This window comes from Alligator mississippiensis, chromosome 5 (genome assembly GCF_030867095.1).
Source record: "Alligator mississippiensis isolate rAllMis1 chromosome 5, rAllMis1, whole genome shotgun sequence".
Taxonomy (NCBI): domain Eukaryota; kingdom Metazoa; phylum Chordata; order Crocodylia; family Alligatoridae; genus Alligator; species Alligator mississippiensis.
The window spans coordinates 218655286-218676767 of NC_081828.1; the positions used below are offsets into that span (position 1 = coordinate 218655286).

The following is a 21482-nucleotide window of genomic DNA, read 5'->3' on the forward strand; positions in this document are numbered from 1 at the left end:
ACTGTGTGCAGTTCTGGGCTCCCCATTTTAAGAAGGATGTAGAGAAGCTGGAGAGTCCCCAACAGTTTATTTTTTAAACTCTCCCTGAGCATGTTTACACAGGAATTTATGTACGCCGAAACCTAACGCACCTTAGCCCCAGGAGTACTAAGGCGTTATAGGCGCGTGTCTACACTAAACTGCCTTAAGCTGTCTCGCTGGGCTGAGGGCATCCCGCCCCGGTCAGCACCCTGGACAGCCCCAGACGCCCCTCGCTCCCGGCTCCGGGGCGGGTCAGCACCCTGGACAGCGCCCCCGGCCGGCACTGGCCCCGGGGGTGGGAGCCTCCCAGCAGGCGGGCTGGCACTGCGCCTGTGCCTGCCGCAGCGCCCGGCACGGGTTTCCCCACTGCAGTGCCCTCCCTCCCGGGCAGGTGCCAGGGCTCCGAGCCAGACTCTGCCCGTGGGCAGGCGGCATGAGCCGTTGGGGGCTCTGTGCAGCTCAGCTCGGGGAGGCGGAGCGCAACAACGCCGGGTGCTCGGTCTTGGAGCAGGGCCAAGGAAAGAGCGGAGCCCCCGGCCGCGTTGCACGCAGCCTGCCCGGGCCGAGCCGCTCGCAGCCCCCAGGAGCTTACGCCGTCTGTTCCACGGGCAGTGTCCGGCACGGAGCCCCGGTGCTTGCCGGGGATAGAGATGGGTGGAGAAGAGTACGCCGTGCTGCGCGCTGGGGCCCGCCTGCTAGCCCAGCTCAGGCCTCTAAGGCAATCTGAATCCCGGGCGGGCAGAGAGTCCCTCCCCAGCAGCCTGCATTGCCCAGCCAAAAACCCTTCCCCAGGGAGAGGCGCAAGGGAGCTGCCAGCAAGCCCTGCTGGCCCCGCACTGACCCCTTCCACTGCAGGGAATCTGGGTGGGGATTTCCCCTGTGCTTTGACAGGAGCTCTTGCCTCCTGCTCCCTCTTCCGACCTGTGCCTGTAATGCATCTTAAAAATGGCTAAGGTGCCTTAAATCACCACATATAGATGTGCCCCCTCTGCCTGAAGAAGAGTGTTTGTGCTGGAAAGCTTGCAAAGAACATGTGTTCCAGCTATTTAGTTGGTCTAATACAAGGGTGGGCAAAATGTGACCCAGGGGCTGGATGCAGCCCATCAGGCCATTCTATCCAGCCCATGGGGCCCCTAAAATTTTAGAAAATTAATATTAATCTGCCCTGGGCTGCCTGTCATGTGGCCCTCAATGGTTTGCCGAAACTCAGTAAACGGCCCTCTGGCCAAAATAATTGCCTGCCCCTGGTCTAATACAAGATATCACATCGGCACAAATAACCTTGTCTCCCTGTGTCCTTAGACCAACATGGCTACAACCAGCAGCCCTAACTCACTCCAATAAAGTTAGTTTGTAAGTTTCTGCTTCACTTGCTAACTGAGTAATACTGTCCTGGGCCCCTAGTTGATTAGCAAAGCTTCTAGTTTATTTTTATCTGGAGAAAAATATGTGCTGTTTTATATGGGATGATGCACCTCTTCGTCTGCACCCCTCTTTTTCAAAATTCTCAATCCACCAACAGAGGAAATGTTGAGAGGACTAAGCCTATTATCTTGGAGAAAAGGAAATTAAGGGAGGGGTCTGGGAGACAGGTGAAGGACAAAAACACCTTTCAAATGCTCTTCTTCCTTGCTGCAGAGAGCAAGACACAAAGCAATGGCTTTAAAAACTGTCTGACATCATCATGTAATACTCGCTTAAGGGTGAAGTTACACATTTAGTTAGAACCAGTTGACACTGTTACATGATAAGGGTTAATACCAGATTTTGCCTGCACAGATCTGACTTGCCACAAGAGGCCTGGGGAGCTTTAAGGAACAGACTCTTGTCTCCAAGCTTTTGAGCTCTCTAAAGGAGCCATACTTACAAGGAATAAAGTAAAATGTTGATGCGCAATTGGCTTAATTAGATGTTTACAGAAGTGTGTATAGCGAGAGTCAGAAAACATAGGCTGTGATAGGTTTCCTTATAAAATTCTGGCTGGTTTCTTATGATTTTGGCATAATCTAAAGATGCCTTAGGGAGTCCTGTGTGCTGGGCACTGCACACACAGAAAAACGCACAAAGCGTGCCTGGAAGTGCTTACCAAGCACAGACCCCACAGACAAGGAGTTAGGGAAGAGGCACACTATGGCAGTAAGTGCCTCTGCGGAGGAGTTTGGATGCATTACGGTGCGCCTGGCTTCTCCAATCCAAAAACATGTTACAGTATCCAGTTGACACTTTTAGAAAAGCTAAATAAGCTTGTCAGTGTTTGGTCTGTTTGGCACCCTTCAGTTAGTCATTTATATATTTATAATCCACTTCCTGTTAAAACTCTCCCTTGAGTTGTTTTTCTGGTTGAAGCTGTCAGCTGAGTTGTGACGCACACCGCTTGTCAGCAGGAAGGAAAGAACCCTTGCTTCCTCTCTCTCTTTCTCTCTCTCTCTGTTTAGATCTTTCTTTGGGCTGAGAATACTCCTGAGGCAACTTATAAACAGAAGAAATCAGGGATGCCCAGCAAACTTGGCAGGACATCACCATCAAGGAAAATGATGTGGAAACTAGAGATTTTCTAGTGGAGGACCACGTAGAAACACAGATGTTGTGGGGAGAACTCATTTTTCTTCCATAAGACAAGCTGGAAGCACAGAGGTACTGTGAGGTTCTGTGTGTATATATAAGTAGCCTGATTGGATAGCAAAATCATGACTATAGAGCTGGGGAGAAGGGAGGGAACGAATCATGGATTGTTCTGACCATGAATTGAAAATATCAAGTCTTTCCAAGGTCAGAGTGAAAGAGACAGCACTTGTACAGGAAAAAAAAAAATTAGAGGAAAAGCCTAATTAGAAAAGAAAATGCTTAGAAATTAATGTGAAAAGTTGAAAATCGGATGAAAGTTGAAAAAGGAAAAGGTACCAAGAGATGAAATCCAGGTCTGGAGTCCCACTGAGCTGTGCTCAGCATGGGACAAGAGGGAGAGAAAACATGACTGGCTTTTTGGGTCCCATGCCCTGACCTGAGTGCCGGCCTGATGCAGCTCAGAGGAAAGTCAAAGCAGCCCCAGGCTCGCTGCGCTTTCAGTCAGTGGTGACAACTGCTGCAGACTCCCAGGAAAGTGAGGATGGTTTTTTCCATTGTCCTGTGGTGCTTCCAGGGTAGTAACTTTTTCTGAGAAATGATTAAAACCTGCCTTGCCGCTGTTCAGATCCACTGCCTCATGCTCTCCTTTGCCACAGGGGGAAGAATAGTCTTTTCTTCTCTAACTGCAATCTGAATGCTACTTCATCTTGCTGTTCCAGTAACTTACATTCAGGGATAGGGAGCTTAGTGTTCAAGGCTGCAGATGATCCAGAAGTGGGAAGCACTGCAAAAACTTGGGTGGGCTGGATTAAAATTAAAGGGATGTTGACAGTTTGGAGAACCGAGCTATATTCTACAAAATGAGTTGGACACTGACAAACACCAGGTGCTAGAGCAGGGGAAGAACAACCAAGTACAGACAGACAGAAAGGGGAGCAGTTGCCTGGGCAGTAACGCTGCTAGAAAGGATATATGAGGTTGATGGCACATAGACTCAACATGAAACAGCAACAGAATGATATCTAAGAAAAGCAAATGCAGTTTAAGACTGTATTAACAGAAAAAATGTGTGTAAAATGGGCTGATTTGATCATTTTAAACAGAGCTGATTAGACTTCAGCCAGGGGACAGTGTGCAATTTGGGTACTGCAGTTTAAGATGGAGGTAGTGAAAATGGAGAGACTGAAAAGATGGGAACAAAGATGATAAAGAGGAGGTCAGAAGACAGGCCCATGCTTAGTTTGGGACAAATGGATAGAAGGTATAGACCTCAGGCATCTTAAAATCCTTCCAAGGGTGTTATGGGAAGTCATGCAATTTTAGCGGTGATATGGGTGCAAAAATAATTCACAAGATAAACTCATAAGCCACATCCGGATGAGTAGGGCCATGCATTTGCAGTAGCACAAATAGTAGTGGCCCAAATTTGTGCTGCTACTGTTTGTTTCAGTACACATCCCTGCACGTGCACTTTTGAGGGGCAAATTGTCCCTTTTTTCAGGCAGAATGCCTTTGCCCAGCTCCTCCCAGGTCCCAGCATGCTGGAGTAATAGGGTCACAAATGAAATAGTAGAGATGCTCTGGCCGGCACCTAGAGGGTCTTCCTGGAGGATCAAGACTCTATTTGTTTGGGTGCATGCTCTTGTCACGCGCTCTGTGCTATGTTTGTTTCCAGAAGTGGGGTTTTTTGCTACTGGGAAGTCCCAGAAGCAAAATTTTCCCCAGTGCTGCAAATTGCAGTACAGGGCACATTTTAATTTTAATTTTGTGTGGTTTGTGGCACCATAAAGAAGTTTGTGGTGCCATAAATTGCATGGCCCTGTTTGTCTGGACATGGCCAGAGGTTTCAAATTGGATTGCAGAGTGTTTAAAAACATTCTTCCCAGCTATGGGCTGTCTGAGTTCTTTGCAATAAAAGTGTGCTAGTATTTTTCTGTAGTCAGAAAATGAGTCAAAAGTAAGAGCTGGAATATTTTGAGAGGTGCCTTGAGTCAACTGAGGCATACCTTGACTAAAAAGATTGAGAATCACTGGTATAGATAATTGCATTGATATTAAAGGATACTGATATCACCTGTTGCAACAAAACAGTTACATCTGCAATTTCCTATAGTGATGCAAATGGAAACAAGTAAAAACATTGCAATTCTAGCCCTTTTTGGTCCAATATTAAATTTAAATTAATTTAGCTAATTTGTATTTTAACCATAATAGATCAGTGCAACAGTGCCATAGCCGCACAGCATATGTTTTGGTTGCTTCACAAGAGTTGGCTGGTACCTCCTTATACCCGAAGAATTTACAGTCTGGTCATGACAGCCCTCTTCTGGGCAGTGGGGAACATGCATTTGTATTAAGTGAAACAGAAAAGGATTATTACGGTGTCTGCTCTAAGGCCAGATGCTGAGAGTTTAATTTTGTAGTCCAATTATTATTCCCCATGTCATTCTCCTGAGCTGTGTCCAAGCAAGACCTTGAAGGAGTTGATGGAGGTGTCTCAGTTCCCTGATTTGTAACTGACAACTTTCCTTTGGAAACATTTCAGCCAAGCATGGAACGGGAGCAGAAAGAGGATGAATCGACTATCAAGGGTAAGTAAGTATTCTGCCCGCACTGCAGTCTCAGACAGTGTTTTCCTGTAACAGCAGTTTCTTTCACAGAAACGAGAATTTCAAGGGCGGATCTAGTCCAGCGGTTCTCAGCATTTTTTGAACCAGGAACCATTAGTAAATGTCAATGGCCAGTCCCAGCCCAGTGCCGTTCAATCCTGACCCACTGCCCCTACCTCCAGGCCCTAGCCCCCCCAGTGTGTGGGGCAAGGGGTAGGTGTGTGGGGAATGGGGGGCCTCAAGCAGCCCCTCGTAGACTAGAACTCTTCCAACCTGCAAGGGAAAAGCCAGAGTTTCCCATGTTTTTCTTCTTTAAAGTAAAATCCATTTTTAAAGCTTGCTGACCCCTTCTTAAAGTTTATTTGTGACCCTTTCATAGATTCTTGTGACTGAGTTTGGGTCACGACTCACGAGTTGAGCAACACTGATCTAGATGACAAATATGCATTTCTCTACTTCCCAAAAAGACTCTGAAATCTTCTTCTTAGCTGTGAGATAAGCACTCCTGAACTTTTTGTTTAATTAAGGAAAAGACCTTGTCAGCCACCAGCTGGACACCCTAGGTCCTTTAATATCTAAATGCCACCATCATCCAGGTCTTTGTAAATTTGAAGGTAGGTTACTGCAGTGTGCTCTATGTAGGGCTGACCTTGAAGACGATCTGGAAGCTGCAGCTAGTGCAAAATGTAGCAGCCTGTCTTCTAACAGGGATGGGTTACCAGGAGCATGTAACTCCAGCTCTCCAGAATCTGCATTGGCTTCCATTAGCTTTCCCCATACAGTTCAAGGTGCTGAGTTTGGCCTATAAGGCCCTAAATGATGCAAGTTCTACATACCTAAGAGACTGCCTCCTGCCTTCTGTTGTACTGAGGCCCCTAAGATCCTGGTAGGAAAGGTGGATCTGGGAAAAGTGCAAGAGCACCTTTTTTCTTGGCAAGATAGTGTTTGTCCAAAGAAGGGAGCTGAGACTCATCTTAAAAAAACCCATTGTCATCTCCCCCCCCAGAGCCCCATGCTCCAGATTCTGAGACCCAGCTGGGCTGCAACTCTGAAGAAGACAGAGCAGCAGTGAAGCCAGTCACGGGGACATCTGGAGTCCTGACATCCATCCAGCAAGAAGATTTAATGGATGCATTGAAGGATGATGCTCCAGAGGTCCCAGACAAGAGCAACCTCCCAGGGCTGACTCAAGAGACTGGAGCTTCACAATCTTCCCTCAACAGAGAACTTACCATAGTGAGTGATCTGGCTAATTGGTTGGTGGCCCCAGTGAAGGGACTGATGCAGCAGATCAGTCACCCATGTCAGCTTCATGTCTTTTGTACATGTGTGAGAAGGAAGAGTCAACGAGAATATCTACAAAAAGCCACATGTGAAGCTTCAGAAAATCCAGCAGAAGCTCAAGAAGCCAAAACAGGAGAGCAGGGAGGAGACCTGGGAGAAAGCTTTGAGGAACTGCAGCCTGTAGCCCAGGAAGATGCCGAGGATGATTACGTAATAATAAACAGAGTTAAGTGTGCATGTAATAACACTTGGTACCATGGGACTGAGACCTGAGTGACACAAGGGGGTCAGGATCTGGTTGTAAAGAAAAAAGACCTGGTTCAAAGGGAAATTGTAGGCCTTTAAGAAGGACTTGGGCAGGAATGGGGTATTTAACTCATTAGAGGCCTAGGTCCATTAGGTGCCTCCATCTTGTCCTGAGATGGATGTGCAGCACATAGCCATAAGCTTCATGGCATGCCTAGGTCAGTCTTTTTGCTGCTGAACTTCTGTTTCAATCCAAATTCCTTGGGGCTAATTCCCATTTTACCCCCTGCATATAGCTGAAGGTGAGGTCCTGACATAACCTGAATCAGGGTGGCATCCAGCTTCTTCTTTAGAGATGGCCCCAGTTAGCACAAAGTGATGAGCCTGGAGCAAATCATAGATTTGGAGAAGGCCTGGGGATACAGGTGGATAGGACAGAGGTGGGGCATGTGGACAAGTACAGGTCTCTGCACAACAGGTGTCAAACTCTTTGAAACCCTTTTGCAGCTCCCTTGCTGTCATGACTCTCAGGTTGAGGGCTCCTGGTCTCAGCAATCATGTGATGCTTCCCTCTTATGTGTTCTCTACAGACTTGAACTGGGCTGAACTATTTGACAAAGAGAAGGTGCTGAGAATCATCCTTGTTGGCAAAACCGGTGCTGGAAAAAGTGCCACAGGGAACACTCTCCTGGGCCAGCGAGTGTTTGAGTCCAAGCTGGGGGCAAAGCCAGTGACAGAAACTTGTGCAGTGGGAAGCAGGAGCTGGGAAGGGTGGCGGGTTGTGGTCATGGATACTCCTGCCATTTTTGACACCACAGCCCCTGATGAACAAGCTTCCTGTGAGATCCATCATTGCTTCCTGCTCTCTGCCCCAGGCCCCCATGCTCTGGTGCTGGTCACCCAGCTGGGACGTTTCACAGAGGAGGATGAGGATGCAGTGAGGAGGGTAAAGAAGATATTTGGAGCTGGGGCCATGAAGTTCACGATTGTCTTGTTCACCCGTAAAGAAGATTTAGGGGATGGTTCCCTGACGGACTATGTGAGCTATTCAGAGAACAAAGCCCTGCGCCACCTGATTCAGGAGTGTGGGGGCCGGTACTGTGCTTTCTACAATAAAGCAACAGGAGAAGACGGGGAGGCACAGGTCAATGAGCTGATGGGAAAGATTGTCACGATGTGGTGGGAGAACGGGGGCTGCTGTCACCCCAGTGATGTGTATAAAAATGCCCAGTTGGAGATGAAATGGCCTCAAGAGGCAACTGGAGAGGAAGGGAGGAGAAAAAATCTGCATGACCCTGTGGAGTGTGGAGAGACAGTGGAAGAATTGAGCACTGGCCCAGAGGCACTACAGGAAAACATCGCATATTTGGATGAGGTGAGAAGGCAAGGTCAGTGAACTTAAGCTGTGAAACTGGAAGAAAAGCTGACAGATAGACAGAACTGTGACCTGGGACGGGCAGGTAGGGCTGAAAGAGTTTGTGCCCTGGATCATGGGAATCATGGCAGGGGGCTCCAGGATCTGGCTGTGCCATTGATGCAGATATTTATTCAAAGTGATGATGTAAAGTCCTTAATCCAGTGGCAGCTGCAGGGCCAGGGAAGTAACCAGGCTGTTGCCACTGACAGTTTCATAGTTTCATAGTTGTTAGGGTTCGAAGGGACCTCAATAGATCATTGTGTCTGACCTCCTGCCCTGGGCAGTAAGGAGTGCTGGGGTTAAGTCACCCCGGGCAGGTGCTTGTCCAGTCTCCTCTTAAACACCCCCAAGGTAGGGGAGAGCACCACCTCCCTTGAAAGCACATTCCAGATTCTGGCAGCCCTTACCATAAAGACATTCTTTCTGATGTCCAACCTAAATCTACTTTCTATCAGCTTGTGGCTGTTGTTCCTGGTTACTTGAAGGGGTGCCCTAATAAACAGAGCATCTCCTATTTCTTGCTGCCCACCGCCCCCTGACCCCCTGATGAGTTTGTAAATGGCTATAAGATCTCCTCTCAGCCTTCTCTTGTGGAGGCTGAAGAGATCTAGGTTCCTCAGTCTCTCCTTACAGGGCCTTACCTGTAAGCCCCTGGCCATATGAGTGGCCCTCCTCTGGAACCTCTCAAGGTTGTCCACATCCCTCTTGAAGTTTCATAGTTTCATAGTAGCTAGGGTCGGGAGGGACTTGAACAGATCATCTCGCCTGACCCCCTGCCACAGGCAGGAATGAATGCTGGGGTCACAAGACCCCAGACAAGTGATCTTGCAATCTCCTCTTGAATTTGCCCAAGGTAGGGGTGAGGACCACTTCCCTGGGAAGTTGGTTCCAGATTTTGGCCACCCTAACTGTAAAATATTGCCTTCTGATCTCTAACCTAAACCTATTCTCCATCAGCTTATGACCATTGTTCCTTGTCACTCCAGATGGTTCTGGGGAGAAAAGGGCTCTGCCTATTTGTTGTTGATCCCCCTGATGAGCTTGTAGGCAGCCCCCAGGTCCCCCTCAGCCTCCTCTTGCTGAGGCTGAACAGGTTCAGGTCCCTCAGCCTCTCCTCACAGGGTCTGTCCTGCTGCCCTCTCACCAAGCGGGTGACCCTCCTCTGGACCCTCTCCAGGCTGGCCACATCCCTCCTGAAGTGCGGCACCCAGAACTGGACGCAGTACTTCAACTGTGGCCTGACCGGTGTCGCATAGAGGGGGAGGATCACCTCTCTGGACCGGCTTGAGATGCACCTTTGGATGCACGACAGGGTCTGGCTGGCCTTGCTGGCTGCGGTCTGGCATTGGCGGCTCATGTTCATCTTGGAGTCAATAATGACTCCAAGATCCCTTTCCACTTCTGTGCTTTCAAGAAGGGAACTCCCCAGCCTGTATGTGTGCTGTGGATTCCTTGTCCCAAGGCACAGCACCCTGCATTTGTCTACATTGAACCCCATCCTATTCTTGTCTGCCCACTTTTGTAGTCTGTCTAAATCTAGTTGCAGCCTCTCTCTCCCTTCAAGTGTGCCCACCTCGCCCCACATCTTAGTGTCATCATTCCTACTGATGAATGACTGGCTCTTCTGGGATGGGGACAAGACTGGGATGTGTGTGCAGTCCAGTGCACCCCTATGGTTAGGGAACCCCATGATCTTGAAGCCTTCAACAATTTCCCTGGGGTTATTGAGGCAGATGAAGTTCTTCACTGCGATGCCCTGCAGTAGCTGCCATACCTCACATCCCACCACCATGGCCATGCAGGGTGTCATGCCAAATTGGCTCCTGATGAAACAGTCTGGTTGGGGGGGGGGGGGGCAGTTTCATGATGGCCCTGGCCACCTTTTTTTCTGGTGCGATGGGCAATACATGAAAGTTTCCTGTCACTCAATATATGGCAAGAGCAGAGAGATTATGTGGAAGAATGTCTCCCTGCTCATTCCAAACATCTTGAGCCACTGCTGATCATCCCAAGATGAGAATACAATGCATCCCCACCAGTCAGAGGTGCTTGTGTATGCCCAGAGCTTGCCATCATTGCTCTGTAGGTTCATCCACAAAACCCTGTCACTCTCAAGATCCATGGCTTCCTCTTAGTCCAAACAATTTCCCAGTATAACAAGCCTTTTGAAACTGCTAACCTGCGTTGGTGCCTCAGGACAAGGGTCAGCATAGCATGCATTATTTTCAGTACCTGGATGACTTCATCATTGATTTCTTCATTTCTTCTAGTTGAATGTCTCCAGGGCATCCAAGATCAGCTGCATCTCCTCACTGATTCCATCAGGAGTCAACAAAACCATCTTGTTATGCAGAGAACAGAGCAACACTTGCTTGTGCTAAGGGACTTGTTTAGATAGGGCTGTTGAATAGGGTCATTAGGGTCCATTGAGGGTCATTAGGGTCCACCCTCCCCAGTCCATCTCTTAAACAAAGAGAACATGAAGTGAAACATCCAAGAAAAGGAGAAAACTTTATGTACAGACAAAACAAGGAAACAAAACAAAGAACCACTTTTTAAAAACACTGAAGCAAAACTACTATAACTATGGATCATTATACTATAACTGTACTATAACTATACTATGCTATAACTAAACTATAACTATACTATAACAATAACTAAAGAATCATTATAACAATTCTGTAGTACAACAATTCATACATTATTCTGAGCTGGACAGAGAACTGTTCAGTTGTATTGCGTGGATCCATGCCCAATGTTGCTGCTGATTGGCATGGTAAGGTGCAGGGGCTGCTGCAGAACTGGGTCTGATGACCACCAGGCATAAAATGGTGAGCAGTACACCTGTCAGTACTTGCCAGTCCTGCCAGATCTGGGTATGCCTCCTGGGTATGCCTCCTGGACTCATGATGGTTGTTTCAGTGCTGGATGCCCACGATGCTTCCTGCAGCTCAATGGACCTGACTGACCAGTGGTTGCAGCCACTGCTTTCATTCCCTGAGAGCATTCACCAGACTGTCAGTTCGAGCACTGGCTGCAGCCAGCCTTTGGTGCCTGACCATCCTTGGTGGAGGTGTTGGAATCAGAGCTGAAAATCAAGAAAATAAAGAAAATTCATAAATGTGGTAATTAGAATGACTTATGGATGCTTGCTGCTCTAAAAAGAAATGCTCAGTAAATCCTGCAAGCAAAAAAGAAGCATTCAGTCCAAAATCGGTGCCTGGCCATGGGGTTGGGGGTGGCGGGGTGGTGTATTAGGTCCATATTGGCTGTAAACAAGTGAGATCCTGCTTTACACAAGCAGGTGAAAACAAGTTTCCCTCCCCACTTCACCTCTCAGCCCAGTCTAATCACAGCTGTCATTCCAGGTGACAGGTGACTGACTATAAGGTTCCCCAGGACTTAACATACCTTGTGTGGAGGTTGTGGTCCTTGGTATATCCTCCTGAGAAGAAGTGACTGGTGACATGCCTGGGACTCTTCTGCTTTCTTCTCCACTGGAGTGGCTGGATTACCTGTGAGTGGCAGCCAGGGTTGGCAAAGTGGTCTCAGGTGAGGGCACCCCAGAGGCTTTTGTCACTCTCTGTGCATACCTATACAGTTCCTCCATTAGTGACTGGAGGTACCTGTAGTGAGCCACATGATACACTGGGGGGCCCTGGCTCTGTGATCATGCAACATCCCTGTGGAATTTTGCCTGCAGCATCTTAGCCTTGACCCAGCACTTCAGTGATGTTCTGTTGTGACCCCACTCTGACAATCTCTGGGGAACATCAAGGTAGATGTACCAGTTGGCACATGGGCTGCAGACAAACTGGTACATGACATCAGGGTCCCTCAGCACATGCACCAGGCTCTTCATTTCAGTGAAGGTCAAAGTGGACTGAGAACTATGCACTGTTGGCTGCTTGCTGCTGCCATGAACATTAGACATCTCAGCTCAATAAGGGATAACCCAGGGAGCTGTGCACTCAATTTATAGGTCTTCATAATTTCATAGTTGGTAGGGTTGGAAGGGACCTAAGCAGATCTGCTAGTTTGACCCCCTGTTTCTATTTCCCCATAAAGACCTCCTGCCGAATCACCGAATCTCTTTCAAATCTTTTCCAAATCAGTTCAGAGGCTCCAAATCGATTCAGAACATTTTAAGCTTCTAGCGATTCAATTCAGGTTCACAGATTTGGCCTCTGAATCAGGCCAAATCTTCTCCAAATCGAATTACCCACCGAAGCTTTGCACAGCCCTACTAGCAAACAGGCATGACTACCACCATGCCCCCATTCTCCACCACCACCCCACCCTGATTCTTGTCTCGCTATCCTGTATACCCTTCACCAGTCCTGTACACATTATCATGGTGGTGATACTACCATCACCCACTGTCTTCATGCTTCCCTCCCCACACAAACTTCCCTCCACCGCACCCACCCCAGTCTCCTCCCCCCTGCCCCAAGCCCTCTGTCAGCCACAACATTGGTACCAGGAGCCAGGGGCAGAAGTGCAGCTGGTGATAAGTTTTCCGTTGTGGGAGGGCTTGGACTTATGGTAATAGAGGAAAGCATGGAAGTATAGGTTAAGGTATGTTAGAACATGTCAGGCTAACTGCTGTCTCTGTCTTACAATTACCCTCCAGCTGTGCCTCATTTGAGAATGGCTGATGCTGGGATGTTGTTTTTTGATAGGCAGAAGACTTTGAAGGGGGAATTTTAGATCTTTCATTTTAGTCATAGCTTTCTAGTTGTGGGATAGGTGAGTGGGTATTCAGCAGTGTTTCAGTTTTCACCATTTGTTGGTTTTGAATTAAACTTTTATTTTTGAAAGTTTCTGTTTTCAATCAATGTACACAGTGCTTTAGTGATCTGTGGGGCATCAGTCTTGTGGGTGGTGGATGCTGCTGGTGATGGGGGTGTCCCTTGAGAGGGGGGTGTTGGTGTGATTCTGGTGTGCAGGATGTTTTTGGCATCTGTATCCTACATGACCCTAAGATGCACAGAATGGCTTTGGGGTCAGACAGACCCTCCCATCTGGGCTTGGCCCAGCCTGGCCCCAAAATGATCCAGGTGAACCCCTTGGTCTGGTACCAAAAATTTGCAACAGTTGTGGAGCATGTCTGCTGTTGTTCAAATGTTGCTCAGGAACTACAGTATTGGAGAGTAGGGGGAGGAGCTGAACTTTCTTTGGCCAGGTCACCTCAAGACTACTCAAGTCTGACAAGTCTTGACACCTCAAGACTACTGTTTGGGCGGCTAGGAGCTGGAACCAACTTCCAAGGGAAGTGGTGCTTGTCCCTACCCTTGGAGTCTTCAAAAGGAGGCTAGACAGCTTAGAAGAGGAAGGGGCAGTGGAGGGTGGGGGAAGGACTGATACCTCTAGCTGGCCAGTGACTGTGATTTTTCCCTGACTGCCCTTCCATCACAATGTCTGCGGGGAGGTAAATAGAAACAGCATAAAAGCCTGTGTGTGTTACCCCATTGTGGTGTAACACATATACGTGACATAAGTTTTGCTTTCAATACTTTCCCAGAAATTGCAATACTTTCCTGGACCTATCTCCTTGAAACATGGCAGACTTCATGCCCTCAGAAGGGGCTACCATCCCTGCAAGTTTCATCCAAATCAGACAAAAAATGACCAAGTTATAGGTATTTAATTAATTCCTCATTATTCTCTATGGCTGAATCTCCAAATCTCTATGAACTGGTGCTGAATCTTCCAAAGCCAATTCAGCCTCGTTGATTCAGAACAGTGATCTGAAACTCCAAATTGAATTGCTGGCCTCTAAATCTGTCAAATCTGAATCTGAATTGAATAGTTCCCTATTTTCACAAGCCTGCTGCTCAGGTCTTGGCCCCTCTAAGAACTGGGAGCCAATCAGCATTGAGACAGGGCTGTTCTCTGCCCACCTCGTCCTGGCAGTGCATGGCTCTTGGCTCCCCATTAGAGCTGAGAAGTAGGGCTGCCCAAAGTTTTAGATCGTGATTTAGATTTGGAGATGATTTAGAGGCTGAATCTCTGAATCTGAATTGAATTGGTAGAAGCTTTAGGATTTCTGAATCAATTTGGAGCTTTTGAATCGATTCAGAAAAAGATTCTGCGATTCAGAGATTCGTCCATAGGGTACAATGGGGAATCAATGAAATATCTATATATATATCTATAACTTTGTTGTGGTTTGGCTGATTTGAATGAAACTTGCAGTAGTGGTAGCCCCTCCTTAGGGCATAAAGTGTGTCAAGTTTCAAGGTCATAGTGCAAGGGTTTCTGGGAAATTGCACCTGAAATTCCTGAGAGCAAAGTTGATTTTATGTATGTGTATTAGGCTACAGTGGGGTGAAAATGGCAGGAGTGGTAGCTCTTGCTGAGGCATATCAGGGGGTGCATATGCACCCCTGTGCATCCCTTATGTGTCACCATTGAGAGAGAGGTTGCTTTCCTCTGGGGTGGGGTGTGTTGGGACCCAGAGGCCTTCAGGCCTGGGTTTTGAACTGTGCTGTGTGCTGAACTTGAATTGTGGTCAAGACTTGCACCAGTGAACAGGAGCATATGGAAAAACACGGTCCCTGACTGAAAATGAATCAGAAAGTTGGCTAACTAGGTTGAAAAAATATAGCCCGGGCAAGAGGAACAGTCAGAGCAAAACCTACCCCCACCTAAGAATGCAAAGATTCTCTCACAATAGAAAATTCCAGTTAAGGGTAATCATATTTGGCAAAGTGCCACGTGGTGGATGCTGCCAATGAGCCCTAGGAAAGGTAGTCCCATCAAAGCTGGGCTACCAGTGGCACAATGCAGATAGGCACATGCTGCACCACAAGGGTCCTCTTGGTGTCTGCGGCAACTCAGAGGCCTCCACCCAGATGGAACCCCTGGTTCTGTGCTCCACAATGATGGAGCCTCTGTCTCTCAGCTGCGGAGGCTGCCTGGCATGTTTCCAGGCATATGGCACAAGGAGCATGGCCACCTTCCCTTGGTAGGTTTGCTCCACTTTGGAGTCTCTGGGGCACCAGATAGAGGAGCTCCAGGCCACAGTCCAGAGACTGAGTGCCATCAGGGAAGGTGAGCAGGAGATAGACTCCTAGTGTCAGGCCCTTCACCCCCTGTATGCGGAGGGTAGACCAAGGTCACCATCCAGGACAAGGGAGGACTTGGGGATCTCCCATACTGTCCAGCCAGGGGGTTGGACCAAGGTGGTCAATAGCCCCAAGGCCCACTGCACCAAGGTCCCCTCCAATCTGGAGCTTTGAACAGATAAAAAACTCTTGCAGCCCCAGTAGAGCCTGCAGAGCTGCCAGCTCCTGCAGGCAAGGGAGAATCATCCACAGCTACTGTCCCTGCTCTCCCTAAGGTCACTTATAGAGTGCTCATCGTGGGAGACTCCCTCCTCAGGGGGACTGAGGGCACAATCTGCAGCTCTGACCCTTTAGCTGGGGAGGTCTGATGCTTTCCGGGAGCCCATATCCAGGACACGGCCAAGAGGATCCCAAAACTCATCTGGCCCACTGACCACTACCCTATGCTCCTTATCCATGTGGGCATGAATAACATGGCTCGGAGCAATCCCAGCTGTAACCTGGTCATAAAAAGAGACTAGATTGGTCAGGCACAATCTGCCTGCTATGAACCCATGCTTGTTTCCCCTCAGCATAATTTGTCCTGCCGGGCTCTTGCAAATGTAAGCCTTGATAATTTTTTCAAAGACTTTGCCAAGGATGGAGGTGAGACTGACTGGCCTATAGTTGCCCGGGTCCTCCTTCCTCCCCTTCTTGAAAATGGGGACCACATGGCCCTTTTCCAGTCCTCCGGGACTTGGCCCATGCACCATGAGTGTTCAAATATTCCCGCCAGTGGCTCTGCAATGACGTTGGCCAGTGCCTTCAGCACCCTCGGATGGAGCTCATCCGGGCCTGCCGACTTAAATGCATCCAGTTCCTCCAAGTGCCTCTGCACCATCTCAGGGTCTACGCATGGCAGTCTGGTGCCCTGCTGCTGCTTCTCTACAACCCCAGGGAGAGACTTGTCGTGCCCCTCACTTGGGAGCACTGAGGCAAAGAACTCATTGAGGAGTTCAGCCTTGTCCCCCCTGTCTGTCACCAATTGTTTCTGCCCATTTAGTAGGGGTCCTATTCCTCCCTGGGCCTTCCTTTTACTCCCTATATATCTAAAAAACAATTTTTTTGTTATCCTTAACTTGGGATGCCATCCTCAGCTCCATGGTAGCTTTGGCCCATCTAACTGCCTCCCTAGAAGCCCGAGCAGAGGAGGTATACTTCTCTTTGGTAATCTCTCCCTGTTTCCACTTTTTATATGCTCCCCGTTTAGTCCGCAGGCTGCCCTGGATTTCTCTGGTCAGCTAATGAAGCCTCCTGGCCCCTTTCCTTCTTTTTCCTTGCATCGGGATTGTCTCCCTCTGTGCCCAAAGGATCATTTCCTTAAGGCACAGCCACCCTTCCTGGGCTCCCATCTCTTCAAAACTCCTACTCTGCAGTGAGTCCTTGACTAATCGCCTGATTTCATTGAGATCAGCTTTCCTAAAGTCTAGCACTTTCACCCTACTAGTTACCTTACCCACTCAACGTCTTATGGTGAATTCTATTATTTGGTGATCACTGTCCCCCAGGTGACCACTGATCTGTAGGTCCCATACCATGTCATCCCCCGTTGCCAATACCAGGTCCCATAAGGCATTCCCCCTAGTGAGACCATGTACCTCCTGCATCAGGTGGAGGTCCTGTACACAGGATAGGAACCTGCATGAGTGGTGGGACTTTGTTGTCTGTGTCTCCCAGCAGATGTCTGGGTAGTTTAGGTCCCCCATGACTACCGCCTCCTTAGTTTTTATGGTCTCTGAGAGCTACCTCAGGAGCCCCAAATCTAGTTCTTCCCCTTGGTGTGGGGGTCTGTAGCAGACCCCTACCACCAAATCCCTTTCTCCTTGACCCCCATGTAACCTAACCCACAATCCCTCTACTTTCTCCTCCTCCAGTTCCGCTTTGATAAGGGTCGATGTATATCGCTCATTGACATAGAGTGCAACCCCTCCCCCTTTCTTCCCCGCCACGTCCTTTCTGTACAGCTTATAACCCTCAATATGTACCGCCCAGTCATCGGAAGAATCCCTTTTCATTGGATGCAGGTGGAGTACTGCATCCAATGCTGGGCTCCACAGTTCAAGGAGGGTGTGGAGAAGTTTGAGAGAGTCCAGAGGAGAGCCACACACATGATCGGAGGGCAGAAAAACAGGCCTTATGATGATAGGCTGAGAGCCATGGGACTTTTCATCCTGGAAAAGCACAGGCTCAGTGGGGACCTGGTGGCTATTTACACATATGTAAGGGGTGTATGTAACAGGGAACGCTAGCTCTGTTACCAAGAAACAGGGTGGTCCCTTTAAATCTGGAACCTTCCATGCACAGACAGCTGGTCAAGTAGGGGTTAAGGATTGAGCCCTGGTCAGGTGACAGGAAGGGGAAGGCCAGAACCCTATAGATGGTGAGTGGAGAGGGCCAGAGAGGCAGCAGAAAGGGGGACTCCCAATGACCATGGTGCTGCTGGGGCAGCCTCTTTGGGGAGAATACACCCCACTGTGAGTCAGAAACATGATCACCTAAAGTAAGCGGGCACATTGCCTCTCTTCTTTCTTCAGTATTATTTTTCATGATATGGCCATAGAAGCCTATGGTTTATGTGGGATGTTAAAAGTCAGTGGTTTGTGGCTGAGGCTGTAGGGGTGGAGGAGGCCTCATTGGCACCAAGGGGCACTGTGATAAGGGGCTCAGGAAGCCCTATGGCACTAGAGTTGCCGCATTAGGGCCACATGCCCAAAGAAGCTAGAAAGGGAGATAGGAGTCTTGAAGCCAGGTTCTAGCAAGTGGGCTTAGGTGAAAGGCCCTAACTATAGAAAGAGGAGCAAAACTGAAGGGGGATGAGAAACCAACAGTCTGTCACCACAGGGGCTCACAGTGTAGAAGGGCCAGTAGGCCTGGTGTCACAGAGTGCATGGAACAGAGGGCCTTGAGCCCGAGCGAGTTTCAGAGAGAGAGCCTCAGAGTCAAGCCCCGATTAGCGGGTTTTGACTGACAAGTCTAGCTAGCGAGAGAAGGGGTAAGCCCACAGTGGCTGAGACCCCAACGTAAAGAGGAATTTATAAAACCATCTGTGAAGCTTGGGCTGCGGTGTAGGGGAGGAACGGAGCCACAGATAGCACCCCCTGGCACCGGGGCAAGAAAATGGGCAGTCTCTCGCCTAATTAAGATAATTAATTAGATAACAACGAGTGGCAGATGAGAAGGTGGGCGGCTGGCTCAGAAACAGATGAGCAGGCCAAAGGCAAATCAGCCCCGAGAAGCCCCCCCATTACAGTGTACATCAGGATATGGGGGAATGCCTGTTCATCAGAGCACCCCAAGGGATGACAAAGTCATATGGTTACAAACTCCCCCAAGACCGTTTCAGGCTGGACATAAGGAAGAACTTCTTTACTGTCCAAGCCCACAAGGCCTGGAACAGAATGCCATCATAGGTGGTGCAAACACCTTCTCTGGACTCCTTTAAGAGATGTTTGGATGTTTATCATGCTGGGATCCTTTTACCCCAGCTGACTTCCTGCCCCTGAGGCAGGAGGCTGGTCTTGATGATCTTCCGAGGTCCCTTCCAACCCTAATGTCTATGAAATCTATGAATTAACAGTCTTTTAGAGAAGCTGGCCACTGTAGTCCCCTTGGTTTACCTGTTAGCACAGGTTATGTCTTGTGTCAGGGTTGATAATAGTTGTACAAAGAGTTTAGATTATGCATCGTAGAGGATGGTTTGGACAGGGCTGATCCTGCCTCAGTCAGGGAGTTGGATGAGATGATCCCTGGAGCTGCCTTCCAGCCTCCCTTCTCTATGGATCTATAATTCTATGAAAATGTAGATGAGATTTTGTCACGTTGAGCCACTGAGAGGACATTCCTCAAGCTGGTAGGTGGATAGTCCTAAATGTGTAACCACATGAAGGGTATTGCATGGACATGGCCTCAAACTCTTGTGAGATGAGTGTTTTCAGTCCAGGTGGGAGGGGTCCCAGTGGGAGGTACTTCAACATTTTCACCTTTTGTTTTTTACTTCTTTATAATTAAAGTCTATACAAGTAAAAAATAAATAAAGTCTCTCTGTCTCCTTCATGCAGTTATGTTGGTCCAAGCAGATAAAGGTAATACCCCCTATGTGTCCAGTGAATGCCTTCCCTAAGCACTCTTTAAGCATCTCCACACCTCAGGTTTAGCTCTAACCAGCTGCTCTTGTCTCAAAGGTGACATCACACGAAAGGGATGAAGAAGACCCCTGCTTCTGGTAGAAGGCTTCAGCAGCAAGTACATTGGCAGAATGACAGTAGATGATGGCACAGAAACATGAACATGATCTGAGACAGACTGAAACATACCTGGAATGGGAGCATCACTGTGGCACTCATAGAACATCCCCAGCCAGAAAGGGCATCAGAAGTCAAGTGTCTCAATGGTACATGTGCCAGCATAAACCATGGTGGTAGCAGAGACTGTTTCTAGCCTAAAACACATGAGGACCAGGGCAGGAAACAGAAGGTCTGTCCCCACTGCAGCAACTAACCGTAACTGTACTGGAGGCAGAAATGCCATAGCCTGGCAGTGGGAAGGTGACTTATGTTTTCACCTGGGAGAGGGCTCAGGCAGTAGGAGAGGACTTTCAACTTTGCTGCTGATAGGTGCCGAGAGGCAATGGTTAGATGCTGAATTTAGAAATGCCCAACCCAGTGCACATTGGTGTAACATGAGGATTGTGCTTGGAGAAGTCCTCTCTCTCCTGTCCCCATTAAGCAGCACCCAAGGGGAGCAGCAGGCAGCTGCCTTGAGCATCATGTGTCATGATGTGCAGAGCATCCCAGGAATTGTCTTGCTCAAGAGCAGTTGTTAAGCCTACTGCTGCTGGGGAAGCTTTCATTCATTTTTTGCCATGAAAGCTCATGTCAGGAGGGTAAAAGTTGGCCAATTTCAGTGACTAAAAAAATGGGGTCAATCCTTCCCCCAGCAGCAGCAGACTCCTCTGTTGGTGTGTAGAGCTATGATTCACAGAATGCCATGTGGTCCCTGACACATTGCTCGCACTGCTGCAACACCCAGGCAGTAAGTAGAAGCAAACAGGGAATGGGAGAGAGAAGTGCCCCCCTCCTTTCTGGCTCCCCTCATCTGTGCTATAGGAGAGGGCAGATGAGAGCAGCAGAGGCCAACCTTTTTGGCAAGAGTCTCACAAATTAAACCCTGTGCCCTCCCTAAGTGTCTAAAGGATCCCCTTCCCCTGCCTGACCTGCTTCTCTGTGGCCTGCTGTAGCAAAACCCCCACATTTTCTTTTTTTGTTTTTCTTTTAAAGTGCATTCCCTCCCCTTCCCCAACCATTTCTGACTTTGTATCTTCATCTCTATTCCCTATAGATAAGTCTAAGTAAGGTAAGATGTAGGATAAGCTTTAACATTTTATTTTAGGTAGTAAGTTTTATTTCTTTCCCCTCTGCAAATAAGTGCCCTGCTATTTTGATATAGATATCCACTGTTTTATAAGTGATAATTATTATGTTTGTATTGATTTCCGTGCCCCCCCCCCCCCCCCCGCTTTTATATTGTGTGATTACTGTTTTAGGCCTAAATATGTAAGTTAGCATAAGTCATGTCAAGTTTCCATCTTGTAATGTCAAGCCTCCATGTTTTCTCCATGCCCGGTTGCGTAACCTATGACTCGCACCTACCCCTCCTATGTAACTTGGTTCCTGAATGAATGGGGATGAATGAGGGTGCTTGAGAGACAATAGAAGTAGGTCTAAAAATAGCTCCCTCTGAATTATCGAACTATCAACACCAATACCGGAACCAATGACCCAGCCATTGGAACCACCCGCAGCATTCAAGAAACAAAAGATGAGGCAACCCACCATTGTGCCAGGCTGCACATGCTCAGTAAAAACACTTGCAGCCCTCTGGGACAGGACTGACCTTGACTGAGCAGGCCCTCCCCATAGGAGATCAGAGGTAGTCTGCCCCCTAAAAAGGGGTAGTGAAGACTGACTCCTTGGGAACGCCATTTCCATCTGGACCAGCACCATGCCACACCACCTATCCACCCCACAGGCCATGTTGGCAACCCCCTCTAGACAACACCAAGCTGAAAGAGACCCTTACTGGCCATCGAGGACCCAGATTCAGCCTGGGATAAGTAGATATCACCAACATATTTCCTCCTCCAATTTGGACTCTATCTCTCTCCTCCCGGACTTCAGCCCCTGCACCAAGCCTCTTTAACCCCTGCTGCCATTGTCTGAATGTGTGTCT

General features: G+C 48.5%; 1 protein-coding gene across 2 annotated transcripts; it reads left to right on the forward strand.

Moving 5' to 3' along the window:
• Window positions 1-2423: 2423 nt before the first annotated feature.
• LOC102573759 (GTPase IMAP family member 1) lies at window positions 2424-20764 on the forward strand. Of its 2 annotated transcripts, none has more exons than XM_059729429.1 (4): window positions 2424-2655; window positions 5132-5177; window positions 6202-8100; window positions 19436-20764. In XM_059729429.1, exons 3-4 carry the CDS (start codon window positions 7246-7248, stop codon window positions 19478-19480), a joined length of 900 nt encoding a protein of 299 aa, XP_059585412.1. In that variant the 5' UTR covers window positions 2424-2655; window positions 5132-5177; window positions 6202-7245; the 3' UTR covers window positions 19481-20764. The 2 variants fall into 2 exon arrangements, with proteins under 2 accessions (XP_059585412.1, XP_059585411.1); XM_059729428.1 differs by lacking the exon at window positions 19436-20764 and adding an exon at window positions 10413-13066.
• Window positions 20765-21482: the final 718 nt, after the last annotated feature.

Excerpts from the sequence above, each read along its gene's own strand:
- LOC102573759 (XM_059729428.1), top strand. The coding sequence starts at position 7,246 with ATGACTCTCAGGTTGAGGGCTCCTGGTCTCAGCAATCATGTGATGCTT. Across the intron at positions 8,101-10,412 it reads ACATCGCATATTTGGATGAG|TTGAATGTCTCCAGGGCATC; the intron begins GTGAGAAGGCAA and ends CATTTCTTCTAG.